At 32.8% G+C, this 14,806-nt stretch overlaps 1 protein-coding gene across 1 annotated transcript in view; it reads right to left on the bottom strand.

The window, feature by feature from the left end:
• Positions 1-5,414: 5,414 nt before the first annotated feature.
• Positions 5,415-14,806, bottom strand: part of Ptar1 (protein prenyltransferase alpha subunit repeat containing 1) — a 54,481-nt gene continuing 45,089 nt past the window's right edge. The window contains exon 7 of the mRNA XM_026389248.2: positions 5,415-14,682. Within this exon, the coding sequence (XP_026245033.1) occupies positions 14,340-14,682 (343 nt within the window). The 3' untranslated portion in view covers positions 5,415-14,339. The remainder of the gene's footprint in view (positions 14,683-14,806) is intronic.

The following is a 14,806-nucleotide window of genomic DNA, read 5'->3' as shown; positions in this document are numbered from 1 at the left end:
TATTTATTTATGCTCTTTTGCCTACTTGGCACAGCATAAATGATTCAATAAAATCACAAAGTATGTTTATTCTTATTTATATTTTGAACTTGTAATGAAGTTCTCCAGCCAAGCCATAATATTCATCATTCTCTCTGATATCCAATTTGGGTATACTATGCCCATTTGTAGTATTTTTGGAAATAAAATCCTGTTATGTTTTGAGTGACACATCAGCTTTCAATTTGGTTAGTGGTAGTAAACTTTCGTCCTATCCTCTAAAATGAGAACATTTAAAAAATTGGTTAAATACATGTTCATTAAAATGAATGAATATCACAAGAAAGATAAAATGTAAAGACTTCCACATTTCCATGTACCTAATGACTTTTTTTGGGGGGGGGGTACTGGGGATTGAACATAGAGGCGTTGTACCACTGAGCTATATCCCCAGACTGTTAGATTGAGATAATTTCTTGCTAAATTGCTTAGGACCTCACTAAATTGATGAGGCTGGCCTTAAAACAATCCTCCTGCTTCAGCCTCCTGAGTTGCTGGGATGATAGGAATGCACCACTGCCCCTGACTTGATGAAACATTAAAAATTAGCCACTGTAGGAGACATGAAGTGTATCCCAGCATGGTTTTGATTTGCATTTCCTTAATGACTAATGATATGGTTAAGAGATATTGATATATCTTCTAGGGAAACATCTGTTCAAATCCATTGCCCATTTTTAGACAGGGTCATTTCCTTTTTAGTGTTGAGTAGTAAAAGTTCTTTATATTTTCTGGAAATTGATTATTAGATACGTGAATTGCAAATGTGTTATCCCATCCTACAGGCTGTTTTTCCACTTTCTTGATAGTGTCCTTTTAAGTATAAAATTTAAAAAAAGATTTATGATCACCTATTTTTTTCTTTTAATTGAGCTTATATTATCATAATTAAGAAAAATGTGCCTAACATAAGGGCATAAAAGTTTATATCTGTTTTTGTGGAAAATGTTTACAGTTTTAACTCTTCAATTCTCTGAATTAATTATTGTCAAAAATCACTTGATAATAGATGTGTGAAATTATTTCTAGGCTCAATTCCATTCCACTGATCTGTATGTATATCGATTCTTTTGCCAGTACCATACTATCTTGAATACTATAGTTTTGTAGTAGGTGTTGAAACTGAGAAATGTGAACCTAGGGGCACTTAACCACTAAGCCACATATTTAGAGACAGGGTCTTGCTGAGTTACATAGCACCTTGTTAAATTGCTGAGGCTGGCTTTGAATTCCCAATCATCCTGCCTCAGCCTCCTGAACGGCTAGGATAGCAGGCATGTGTCTCTGCACCCAGTGTATCAGTTTGTTTCAAATTTCTATGATGAAATATCTGAGATATACTACTTTATAAAGCAAAGAGGTTATTTGGCCTCATAGTTCTGGAGGGACATCTAGGGGCTTTATCCTGATGTCCCTTTTTGTAGGCAGAATCCTGAGGTGGTGCAGAGCCTCACATGGCAAGAGACATGTGTGGTTTCTCTTTTCTCACACCACTGCATACAAGCATGGGAACTCCCGCTGATGACTTTACCTAACCTCACCTCCCAAAGGCTGCACCTGTAAACACTATAGAATCCGATTTCCACCACCATTAATGTATGTTTTTGGGGATTAAACTCCCACATGACTCAAGGGGGACAAACCATCTTCATACCATAGCAGATATATTGTTATCTTAACAATGTTGAGTATTCTGATCCCTGAACATGATAAGGTTTTCCATTCAGTGAGAACTTCTGTGATTTCTTGCAGTGATGTTTTAGAGATTTTATAGTATAGAATAAGTTTTGCACTTATTTTAATAAATTTATTCCTAAGTATTTCATTCTTTTTAATGTTTTTGTGAAGAACTTTCTCTAAATTCACTTTTGGTTATTTAAATGTTTAAAAATACAATTGATTTGTATTTTTGCAAAGGTTTAAAAATACAATTAATTTGTATCCTGTAGCCCATTGAATTCACTTTTTAGTAGTAGTGTTTTAGGAAGTTCCTTAAATTTTCTATTAAGATGATGTCATCTGTGAATACAGTTTTACTTGTTCCTTTTCTACTGGGATGACTTTTAATTCTTTTTCTTGCCAACTGCCCTAACCCAAACCTTTTGCACAATGTCAAAGAAGTGGCAAGAGCAACATGTTGTATTTACAATCTTACAGGGAAAGATTTCAAGCTTTCATGTAACTATGTTAGCAGTGGCTTTCCATACTCCTTTTATTAGCTTGAGGAATTTCTCTTCTAGGCCTACCTGTTGATTATTCTATCAGGTAAAAGTTTTGGATTTAGTAAAGTTGTTTTTCTTTATTGAAATGATCATATAATTTCCGCCTTCCTTAAATTCTTAGGATATATTATACCCATAGATTATTTTTGTATGTTGAGCAGCCTTGCATTCACAGGTCATTGAGTACAAACTTTCTTATATGTCGATGGATTCACTTTGCTTTATTTTGCCACTGGAATTTTTTTTTGTCTTTATTCATAAAAGATTGCCTGATTTATCAGGATACTAACAGCCTCTGAATGAGTTAGGATGTGTATTTTTGAATGATTGGTTTTAATTTCTTAAACATTTGGTAGAATTCATCAGTAAAGTCATCTGACGGTTTTTTTGACTACTCAGCTAGCTACTTAGATTTATTAGTCTAAATAAATCTATTTCTTCTTGAGCAAGTGTCAAGTAATTTGTGTATGTGTTTTTAAGGAATTCATACAACTTTCGGTTCACAGTATTCCTTAAATTCCTTTTTATTTCTAAAAGGTTAGTAGTAATATCTCTTTATTCCATTCCTAAATTAGTAATTAGTGTATTTATTTTCTTCATCTTAAATTTAAGATTTTTCAATTTTGTTCATCTTCTAAAGGTCACAATGATTTTTTCTCTATTATATTTTAATGTACTCTATTTTAATTGTCATCTTTATTATTTTCTTTCTCTTGCTTGCTCTGGGTTTGATTCCCTTTTCTAGTTCAGTAATGTTTCCTAACTTAGAAAAATTAAGTTTCAGTATGATGTAGATTTTCTACTTATCCTGCTTTGAAAAACAAAAAATAAAACTTTTGTTTTTTCCAACATTTTTAGTTGTGTTCAGTAAAAAGGTTAGTCTTACTATAGCTGAAAATGAGATTTTAAAATTCATTTTAATGAAATTAGGACTTTACATACTACTTTATAACCTATTCTACAAAATTATATTATGACATTTTCTTCTATGTAATTACATGCTCTTGTTTTTAAGGGTACATGGTATACTACTGTAGGAAGGAAACATTTACACAATTTATTGTTGCACATTAGTGATTTTCTATTATAATAAGTGTAGCACAAGATGATTTATTTTTTTCCCATATGAAAAAACTAACATTGCTGGGTGCAGTGGTGCATGCCTGTAATTCCATCACCTTGATAGGCTGGGGCAGGAGGATTGAGAGTTCAAAACCAGTGCCAGCAAAAGTGAGGTGCTAAGCAACTTAGCAAGACCTTGTCCATAAATACAAAATAGGGCTGGGGACGTGGCTCAGTGGTCCAGTGCCCCTGAGTTCAATTGCTAGTAACATCCCCCCCACACCTCAAAAACAAATAAAAAAAAAAAAACAACACCAAGGCTTGTGTGAAATTAATGCCACAAGTTAGATGTGTCTCAACTTGTAGTCTCAAGGAACCTTTGTACATGGTTAAGATTACAAAATTTACTTTTTGTAAATTTTTTGACCATTGGAATGACTGGTGCTCCACCAATCCCATTTGTTTATCCATCTTCGAGTACTCTCTGAATAGTGTTTGGTGGAATCACTAGCAACTTAAGAAGTATAGGAATATAACAGTAAAATGATGAGGGCCACTGTATCCAGTTAGCCCCCCTACACAGAAGTAGAACTTTCATTGATTATGCTATAATTACTCTGAGAGATTTATGAGGAATCTGACAAAAGATATTTGTATATCAGAATACTTCAAAACTAAATTCATAAATTTAGAATTACTACTTTGTTGTTCATATCATTTTACAGGAGGTATGGAAGTCCGAACTGTGGCTGCCAAAATTACTCTAAAAATCTTTCTGTGAAAGAAAAGGTACTATGCCAATTATTGCTGCTTCTTTATAAAGCTCAAAGTGGGGAGGCCTTCCACTTTTATCACTATCATCATAGGACACAATGCCATTGTACTTACTTGAAGTTGATGCCCAATCTGATCATTTGGGATGAGTTACTAGTAGACAGGCACATGACATTCAAAAAAACATATCCTTTCTTCTTCTTTTAACTAATACAGCATGAAAAAGGAAAACTGGGTTTCCACCATGAGGGAAATGGTGATATGTGGTAAATGTAGACCAATGACAAAAAGGTTACCATACTACTAAATTCAACTGGGCTGTATGTTATCCTAAATCTATTATTGCTGTTAATCTTTCATTTCAAGAAGCATGCCATTAAGCAAAGTGATTTTCCAGGAAGCACTTTGCTAATATCAATTTTTGCCAAACTTAGATAATTCACTTACTAATTCAAATTAAGTCTGTCATTAGTAAACTAGTTTCCTTCCCTAGGCATTAGTGCAAAAACACTACCTCAATTTTAAATTTTGTTTCTGATGCTTTGACATGATTGATGCAAAATAAACTCCATATTCTGTTTCCTACTCAAAATATACAATGATAATTGTATTATTGAAAGTACAATCTAGGGTGGGGGTTGTAGTTCAGTAGTGGAACACTTGCCTCAAATGTGCGAGGCTCTGGGTTTGATCCCCAGCACCACATAAAAATAAATAAATAAATAAAATAAAGGTATTGTGTCCATCTACAACTTAAAAAAAATTTCTTTAAAGTATAATCCAATAGTCAAGGGACAAAGGAATCAAGTCCTTCCCCACAAAACACTCTTGAAATATTTAAAATCTGAGTAAATGTATCCAATAAATACTTTATAGAGTCTGTCTACGTATTATACAGTGTTAAGTAACCCTACTACTCTGGTTCATAGCATACAGACCTGAGACTCAGACATAGAAAACAAAGGATGTAACACTAAACTGAGTTAGTTCCTTACTTTGTACCTTCATTTGAAATGCATGGGGAAAAGCATAAATAGTCAGGACAATTAGTCATTGTTAATGCAATTTAAAGACAACAATGGCAATTTTGCTAATTTCTAATGTTTCTTTTATGTTCTAGACATGGTAACATTTAAATTTCTTTCTACAAATATAGGTAATCAAATCACTGGTTTCACTTAAGATAACAGTTCATACCACTCCTTCTTAACCAACATCAAAGCAATTTAACTAGGCAGTATGGTGGGCTAAATCAAAGTGTAAAGCATCAACCACCAGAAGTAAAAATAAAATCACATCTAACACATTTTAGGAGATGAAAAATTTACTTAGAAATTGCAGATATTTAGCAAATATAAGACAAACACTATTTTCCATATTCTACAGAAATACAATAATTTGTAGCTGCTTGGTACATGGTCACATGTTAAAAATAAATCTAATGGAAAAAAGAATGGCTCATTCTACTTCTCTGCCATTTATCATAAATAAGTGTACCAATAAGATACTGGAAGACCACTGCATAGAAAGAATCCTAGGGCTGTTTGTTAATATACATCATTATACATTAAGAATAATACAAAACCAAAATAGGTGCAAATACACAATTAACATGCAATTTAAGGTATTATTTTGAAGAAACAAGACAGAATTTAGTGACTAAAACTGAAAAAATGTGTTGTTATAATCAGTACATCATTGCATCTTACATGGCATAGAATTTCTTTCTCCTTAAATAACACCTGGCAAATTGGAATCAACTGATCATATGTTGAGAGCAAATTTTAAATGAAGATGAAGGAAAACAAGTGGACAATTCTAGTAGACATTTTTCTAAATTATTTTGAAGTACCATAATTTTATGTCTGCCTCATCATCTCTGAATTTAAAATAGTCACACTTTGTACCATGTACACATGAATTGTCCAATAAAATACCCTTTAGCCACACATGACTTGAGAACTTGAAACATGGTTAGTCAGAATTGAGATGTAGTGACTGTAAATTACACACTGAGTTTTGAAGACTTAATATAGAAAAAAAGGTAAGATATTTCATTAATAATTTTTACAGTGATTATATGTTGAAATGGTAATTTTTTTAATAGCTGGTTAAATAAAATATATTATTAAAGTTTATTTCACCTCTTTCAACTGACTACAAGGAAATTAAAAATTACTTTGTGGCTCATCTCTCTTTCCTTTTTTTAAAAAAAAGTCTATCTATTTATTTATTTTTTTAGTTATAGTTGGACACAATACCTTTATTTTACTCATTTATTTTTATGTGGTGTTGAGGATGAACGCAGCACCTAGCATGTGGTAGGTGAGCGCTTTACTGCTGAGCCACAACCCCAGCCCACATATTATATTTCTATTGAAGAGTTCAAGTATATATAATCTATGATCATTATACTAGCCTTAAGTACTCTGTGGTACTAATTCCCCAAACAGTGAAAGCACACTCTGCACATACCTTACTGCAAATCTTATCCTTATCCCTCTGTAAGGTATACATTTTAAGTGTAAAAAGAATTCATAAAATATTTAAGCCTTAAACAAAAATCAATTAGTATATGGTAGGAGCAAAAGAAACTTCCATACAGACTGCTCTATGGGGGAAAATGGATTAAGAAACACAGCAGTGCAATCAGTGAAGACAATTAGTATCTTCAGTAAAGTTAGCCAAACTAATCTTTAATGCCCAGGATCTGACTCTGTACCACAGAGCATATATGTAACTTGTCCATTTGAACATAAGTTACAAGAAAAAAACAATATTGACGTCAATTTATGGAAATATTCTTCTTGGGAAATCTACAAGCACTGTAATATTAACATGCACGATATTCTAATAGCAGAATAGTATCTAAAATCTTTCCCTTAAATTACAGTCTCTCAGTGTTAAACCAGGCAAGTGACTAGTGTATAAGGATCTTGGGTTAAAAAAGAAATTAGAAGCTATTAAAAAAAAATTACTACTTTAAAATTTTTTTCCTTCCTCTCCTATTGTAGTAGAGTGTATAAACATTTGGCATACTTATAATACCTCATATTTTTTCCAACTTAAAAACATTAAGTTAATCTAGTATACATTCCATTTTTCTCCTAGAACAAGATAAACCCAAAATACAATACTGACACGGTCATTTCAGTCAGAAGCCAGCATTATAGTCATGCATCAAGAATCTCACCAAACATCAATGCCTAACTACACTTGTACTATACATTTGTTTCCTCATAGCTCACATAGGAATGTTTGTTTCAAAATTTTTAATGTTTTTTTTTTACATCAGGTGAACTCTGACAAAAATGCTCTGAAAGCCACAATACACATAGTGAAACTACTATATTATTCATAAAAATTTCCTCCTCATGTCAAAGATGTTTAAGTAGGAGTTATTTAGCATAAATTTGTATTTTACCATTACCACTTTTAAGATATTGGAATGAAACTAAAATTTAAGGAGAAATAAAACTAACCCAGATAGTACTATATATACCAATATATAAAATGATTACAGAAGACTACAGTAGTTCTCCTTAGAGTCCAGCTACCTATTTTTTTAATCAATTAATATGCCTCAGATATTATCTAATCTTTTTACATCTCCTATCTTCAGACCATGTTCTATATAAACAATATTTTTATTACAAATCACTAACTCTAGCCTAAATAAGCTTAATAATTAATGTGAAATGATATAATTTTTCAGTTTCACACATATATTATTTTAAATATATACTTCTCAATGAAAAGATAATGCTGGTTTCCTTGATGAAAGTTCATTGTTAATATGACAGACTAATAATCAACTAGGTGTTTATTGAGCACTTACTTTGATTGCACTCAGTCTAGGCCCATTCTTTAACTAATAGTATAAAATACCTCCTTCAAAAGCATGACATTTGATGAGGGAGGACAACATATGAACATTTCTGGTAGAATGCTGCTTGAGTCAATATTTAGTTACATACAATGGTACATCCCTATGACCCAAAACAGAATGAAAAATCTCAATGCATTACCACCTTATAAAGATAAATAAATAATCTACTGTGTGCTGCATAGTACTTTGAGGAAACTGATTACCAGACATGAAATTAAGGCCAATTTCCCTATAAGTATGAGAGGAAAAAACAATGTCTTAATTTGTAGACCATCAAAAACTTAACATAAACAGTTTACCCAAACAAATATCTGGTTAATTAGGGCAAATGGGCACTTGTTTTGTTAGATTTCCAGCTTTGCTGGAGGGAGTTGGTCTAATTTTAAAAAGTGCCTGAACTAGTAGCATTTAAGCAAATACAAAAATAACAATTCTTTGGATAAAATTCTTTGTAAAAGCCACCATATAAATTCAAGCTGCAAATCCTTCATATACATGTACATCTGTATACACACCTAGATAATCTCAAAAGTATCTAAACCTCACTTGCAATGGTGTACAACTGTTATATTTATCTTGTATATTTGAATATGATTATGTATTCACGCAAACTGGTGTATTTTACCAAAAGCTAACAATGTGGACAATAAGACTGCTATGAGCTAGTTTTACCGATCGAGCCTATACCAATTATTGAATTCCCATAACATTTTAGGTATTATGCAATGTATTGAACATGCATAGGTTCTGCACATAAAACATTCTCAGGGAAACAGATGTCTAAGAGAGCAAAGTAGTCATGGTTTTGAAAGCCAACAGTAATCAGTTTCCTCAACAGAATTTCTAAAAATTGAGAATGATGTCAGTTAATGCAAAATAGTCTCCCCCACCTCCTCAAACATGAAAATATAATTCAGAAATCATTTCTACAGAAGACATATATAAAAGAATGTTCATAACACAGCCACAAGAACTAAAGCAGAGAGATGAATTGAGGCAGTCACAGATCATCTACTAGCTATTGCATTGGTAGTGATTTATAAAAAATACTATATATACTAAACCTTTAAGAGCTAGTAATATATTTATCCTTTTTTATTTGCCACTGAATAAAAAAAGTATATCCTAAATTGAACTAAATCTTCTATGCCCTGAGGATCAACAATAGACTAATATAAGAAAAATCAGAGTTAGCTTTATGGATATTATTATCCAGAAAGTCCAAACTACATATAGCTAATATTCTTGGAAGCATGTTTTACCAGCAGACTAAGCTGGTTTGGTGTTTTTTGTTGTTGTTTTTCAGCAGAGAGTTTGGTTTTACAGTGTTAACATAACCTGGTAAGAGTAGAGAATTCTAAGTTGGGAGCCTGAGATTTCCTTCTGATCCCAGATCCACAATGGATACACTGGTTTTCTGACTCTACTCTGAACATAGCATACTGCTGCCTATAGAATATATTATTGAAAAATTCTCTATAAAGCACTTTGAAAGTTTACTTATATATTTTTCTGAAATTATGAGGAATTATTTGCTATCATGAAATGTGAAATTCCTACTCCCAAAAACAAATACATAAATGACACATTTTAGATTTCATCTTAGAATTTACTTCCTTTCTTCTTATATGTGACAAAAAAAAAAAAAAAGTCCTACTTTTCCCCCTTTCAACTATCCTACATTAAGCCTGAATGTGGATGGGAAAGAAGGTCCTTAGAGTAAGGCAGAGGATTCATTTAGGATAATCATCTGGCATTTATTTTAGGGAGAGGTTCCAGCTTCCCTTTGGACTCAGTCTGCACAGGTTTCAGGCTGTCTCAAAATTGTGCACACACAAACCTCTGAATGCAATGCATGTAATCCCCAAAATGTTAGTTGCTTTGCAGAAAGAACTAATTCTTTATAGGGTGCTTAAAAATGAGAACTAATGAGGGCTGAGGACATAGCTCCGTTGGTACAGTGCTTGCCTTGCATGCACAAGGCCCTGGGTTCAATCCCCAACACCACTAAATGGAAAAAAAAAATCGAATATGGATTTAGGGGGAAAAAAGAGAACTAATGAAATAGAAATAAAGGACTCTACTTTCTTGTATCAGTATCTCATCAAAGGATAAGATAGGACCAGGTCTAACAAAGGGAATAAATAAAATCATGAGTCATATTCAGCTGTTTTATGTCCCTGTTTTCTATCTAAATATTAGAGTTTAAAGTAACATGATCCTGCTCCGACCCCAAGTTACAAAGGCACTCAAATTAACACAGTATGTACAGTTGGTTTTAAAAAGACACTGTGTGACAGAAAGTAGAATTCTTCGGGTTGATTTTTCTGGCTCTCTGCCTTTATGATACTGAATTTGCCTAAACTTTCCAGTGCCTCAACACACATCTCAAATAAATAGGAGATCATTACAGAGCACAGGGAGGCAGCAGCACATAGAATGCTAGAGTTTGCAGGTCTATTTGAGGAATTCATTCAAAAGACAAAAGATTAAGTTGTTATAATGGTGTTCAAAAATTTTAGCATACTTTAAATATCTTAGTTTTAAAATATAATTTCCTAGTAAAAAAATAACAGTAAACTTAAAACAGCTTTTTACACTGCCCCTCCAATCATGTGCTACTTTCTTTTGCAACTAGATCTTCAGCATCTTCTATAATTCAAGGGTTCTAAGGTAGAGATTGTTGTATAGCAAGTGGTAGTTCTACTCCTAAATTGCATTTAGCCCATGTCATAGACCATGTGATGCTATATGAGAGAAAATTATAATTATGTTTGCAGCAATATTACAAGTTCTTTTTACACATATATTCATTCACCAAGTACAAACTGGTATGAACTGAACATATCAAAACCACACAAATGTATATGCTTTCTTATAGACTGCTGCATAAAAATCCAAAAACTTTTGTTTCCACATGTCACCAAACTCCTTATTTGAATATCTAAGTGTTTTTTGTGACAACCTGTATATGTTTAATCCTACTAATTATTAATAAAGTGGAGTATGATCCCTAGCCTAGCAGTGCTTAAAAAAAAAAAAGAAAGAAATTAATGAAGCTCTCAATTTAAATTAGAACTGTACTAGAAGAATTAAGAAGTGTGACTGAAAGTCTGGGCCTGGAGTTTCTAAAGAAATAATAGTAGATATTAATATTTATCAGATACTTAAGCTTAAAAAACAACTCTTCAGGTTTAGGAAATAACTAAAAGATTCACAGTTCAAATTAATGGGGAAAAAAGGAGAAGCATAAAATAACTATTCATGAAGATACAATAAACAAGACATTGAAATCAAAGAATTTCTTCAGCTGTTCTCAAATGGTTCAAGCTTTGTATATGTGTCCTTAAATAAGTAAACAGAAAGTAGTATCCTTAATGCAAGTGGGTTTCTATAAATGTTTAATGCAGATTAAGGTATAGCTCATTGATAATTCTAGAGCTGCATTTCTTGGCCTGAATTTAATGAGTTTAAACAAAGTAATGAAGAAAATAAATTTAAATTAACTTTTTCTATATGCAACAGCTCTCCCTAAGTATTATTCACAAACAATTTCTCAATCATCACTCTATCCATCACTCATGACCAATCTTTTCCCTTCTTCAGTTAATCAATCATTCATTTAATAAGTAGTCAGTGAGCCCTCACAATGAGCAAGGCACACACAGTAGAGTCTGGAAATACTATATTACTGAAATAAGTCTACATTAAAAAGGCAGGGTGAAGAGTGTTATGAAGGTGTTAGTTACCTACTGCTTTTTTGCTTGTCAGTAGTATTCTTGATCCACAGGATAATGAACTATTACTCTTTCAGTGAAAATGTGATGAAACATGTCAAATCTAAACTATCTTTCCCTTTTAAACAATGACATATTTGAAGAAAAATAAGGCTAACAAGCCCCTGAAAACAGACCTACTTTTTCTACTGCATGAGCTCATTTAGGCAAAGACATATTATGCTAGTCAGTTTAAATGTTAATCACTTGGGGGGGGGCAAAACAAAAATAATCATATAGGGCAATTCTAAGTTTTCCTGTGAATGAACACTTGAAAAATGCAAATTTAAAATAAAGTAGCATACAAAAGTCACATACTGACTTGTATTCTCATACTGTTTGTATTCTCATTCTCTATTTAAAACTTTATTAAGAAAAGAAGACCAAGGTATATTAAAACACTACATTGCTTCAAAAAGTGGTGGGTTTGAGCAGTTAACAACAAAGATGACCAAGATATTGGGTGTAAGGAATAAAAAGGCATAGTGCACTATAAAAGTTTAACTAATGTTCTCAGGATATTATCTATATTCATGTCCTGATGTGTATTCACATCAAAGTAGTTGCACTCACATCAAAGAAGCCCTATTACTTAGGATACTAAAAATTATGCTTGAGAAAACAGTGATACTGAGTAGTCCAGAATTTGGCAACATGTATTACTGGAATGTGCTGAACCTCTCATGTCATCTCTGTGCAGTTTCTACTCAACCCCTGCAGGAGTTGAAAATCATAAATCTAATGGGTTTTATCCACAGAAATCTACATAGACCTTGAGGTATTCTGATTCAAAATAAGCTCTGTACACAAAGGGCCATGGAATTAAGTTCATTATGGCAATTATTTTCTCTCCTAAAAATTATATAAAGTATAAAAATGGTAATTTTTGCCCCAAGAGATAAGAGCAACATCTGTCTACTGGGGCCAGGCTAGATAATTTTCCTGGTGTTCTTACAAGTATATCATTCAGTTTGACAGTTCACCGCTCAACAAAACCATGATGCCCAAATAAAGGACCTATTCCATTTCCCTTAAAATAGTACTTCTAACTCAAGTCCTGGCTATTCACAAGATTGAGACAGGAGAGGTTTGCCTTTCCCTACATCTTTCTCCCCACCTTACAGATTACTAAGCAAGTAAAAAGGAGAAGAGGCAAAGCATGGTGGTCATACTTATTTCTATAACTATTACTCACATTTGTATACACGTAGGAAAAGAAACAGCTTCATCATTAGAGAAACTTTTAGAGGGGCAGTTTCTATTCATATTTCGTGTGTGTGTGTGTGTGTGTATTTAGATGGGAATGAAATTCACTGAAACAGAGAACATAAAATCTTCAGTAGGCATTCCTGAAATAAGACAAATGAGGAAAATTATACACAAGTCAAAGTGACAAAAAAATATGGAATGGAGTGGTGAAATAAAGAAAACAGTATACAGAAAGAAGAAATACAGACCATTTACAAAGGAGAAAATATAATAAGAAAGTAGATATTAGCTGACTCTTTCCCTAGTCCCACTTCATCAACCTGAAAAACTCAGCCCTTGTTATTGAAAATTAAGATACAGCATTAATGTAGATACTTTGGTACTTCATCCCTGATAAAATCCTGTATCAAAGTGTTCTGTTTTTAAATAAAAACTGAAGAATTAATCTCCTGAACTATTCTTTCCTCCTGGCTTTAGCCAGTAAACTTTTCATAGTCCACAAAATTTTGTAGTTTATCCAGTATAATCTCAATAACTTAATTTTTTAAAAAGGAGTTTGTATGAATACATTTGTATGTATATTTCTTCCATTTTTCATGAATGATTTTGGAAAAGAAAAAGTAGTAATAACTAAAAATGGCATTCTGGGTTTTTTAAAAATTTATTTTATCAGGGCTGATATGACTGTTTTGGCATATACCAAATATGAGGTAAAAAACAACCTATCAAAGCTAGTAATAAAAATAATTTTCCAGTACTACACTTACATAAACTCTTAAATTAGATTCTGTTTTTAAATAATCATTTAAAAATGGATTACATTGGAAGCATTTTTTTAATATAAATTTCAATACTTCTGACTTTGGTTACATTAGTCTATACTTTTGAGTAGAACATGCTAGAAAAAGAACTGATTTATATTTTCACATATCCAAACATCTAGCCATTTGATTCTGAAAATAAATTAAGTTCTTCTGCATCTGTATTAATGTTTCTAAGCTGAACTACAACAAAAATTTTTGATTTAAAAAATTTGCCTATATAGCAATCAAAATGAGGTGGGTGGATGTATATGTGACCCAATTATAAGAACTGAGTGAAAACCCCATGTATAGAAATATAAAGGATGAGGAGTTAAAAAGAAAGAATTTAAGACTCATTTTTTAGTAAGGAGCTATACAATTACTGTATCCCCAAAGGAATGCCAGTTCTTAATAAAATAAATAAAATGTAAGGTTTCCTATGGACTTTTAACCTAAAGATGAGGAACATATTAGCCAATAATAGCAAACAGTTCATGCAACTATGTCAATAAGAAAGGAAAGCAATATTGCACTAAAAGGGGAACCTTACAGGATTAATCCACTTTCATTGACTCAGAGTGACCAGCCATTTCCTGTATGCTTTGGCATACTTGGCTTGCTCTATGTTCCGGCAAGTGGACAATACTTGATCAATGAACCTGTGCTCCATTTCTAGGCCCAAAGAATCTGGAGCTGGGGTCCGCTTCAGGCGTTTGGTTTCTTGGGAATAGCCTTGCTTGCTTGAGTCATTCAATCCATCTACTTCCATTGCCTGAGACAGCCGAGGATCTGCTGGGATGAGGTGCAAATCACTCAAAGTCTCTCCAGGACTGTCTGCAGGTGACAGCTGGGTCATGCTGTGAGGAAACCTACCATTTAAGTGATGTTGAAGGTAGAAAACATGCCGCCTATGATGGGGGAGGGGGAGGAAGAGAATAAAGAAAATCTCATGGCAAAGTTAAGCTTTTCAGGGGAAAAAAATTGTGATCATATCAACATATACACAGTGCTGAGTTTGTGGCCCACTTCATA

Source organism: Urocitellus parryii, chromosome 4 (assembly GCF_045843805.1).
Source record: "Urocitellus parryii isolate mUroPar1 chromosome 4, mUroPar1.hap1, whole genome shotgun sequence".
NCBI lineage: Eukaryota > Metazoa > Chordata > Mammalia > Rodentia > Sciuridae > Urocitellus > Urocitellus parryii.
This window is presented reverse-complemented; position numbering and strand designations above follow the sequence as displayed.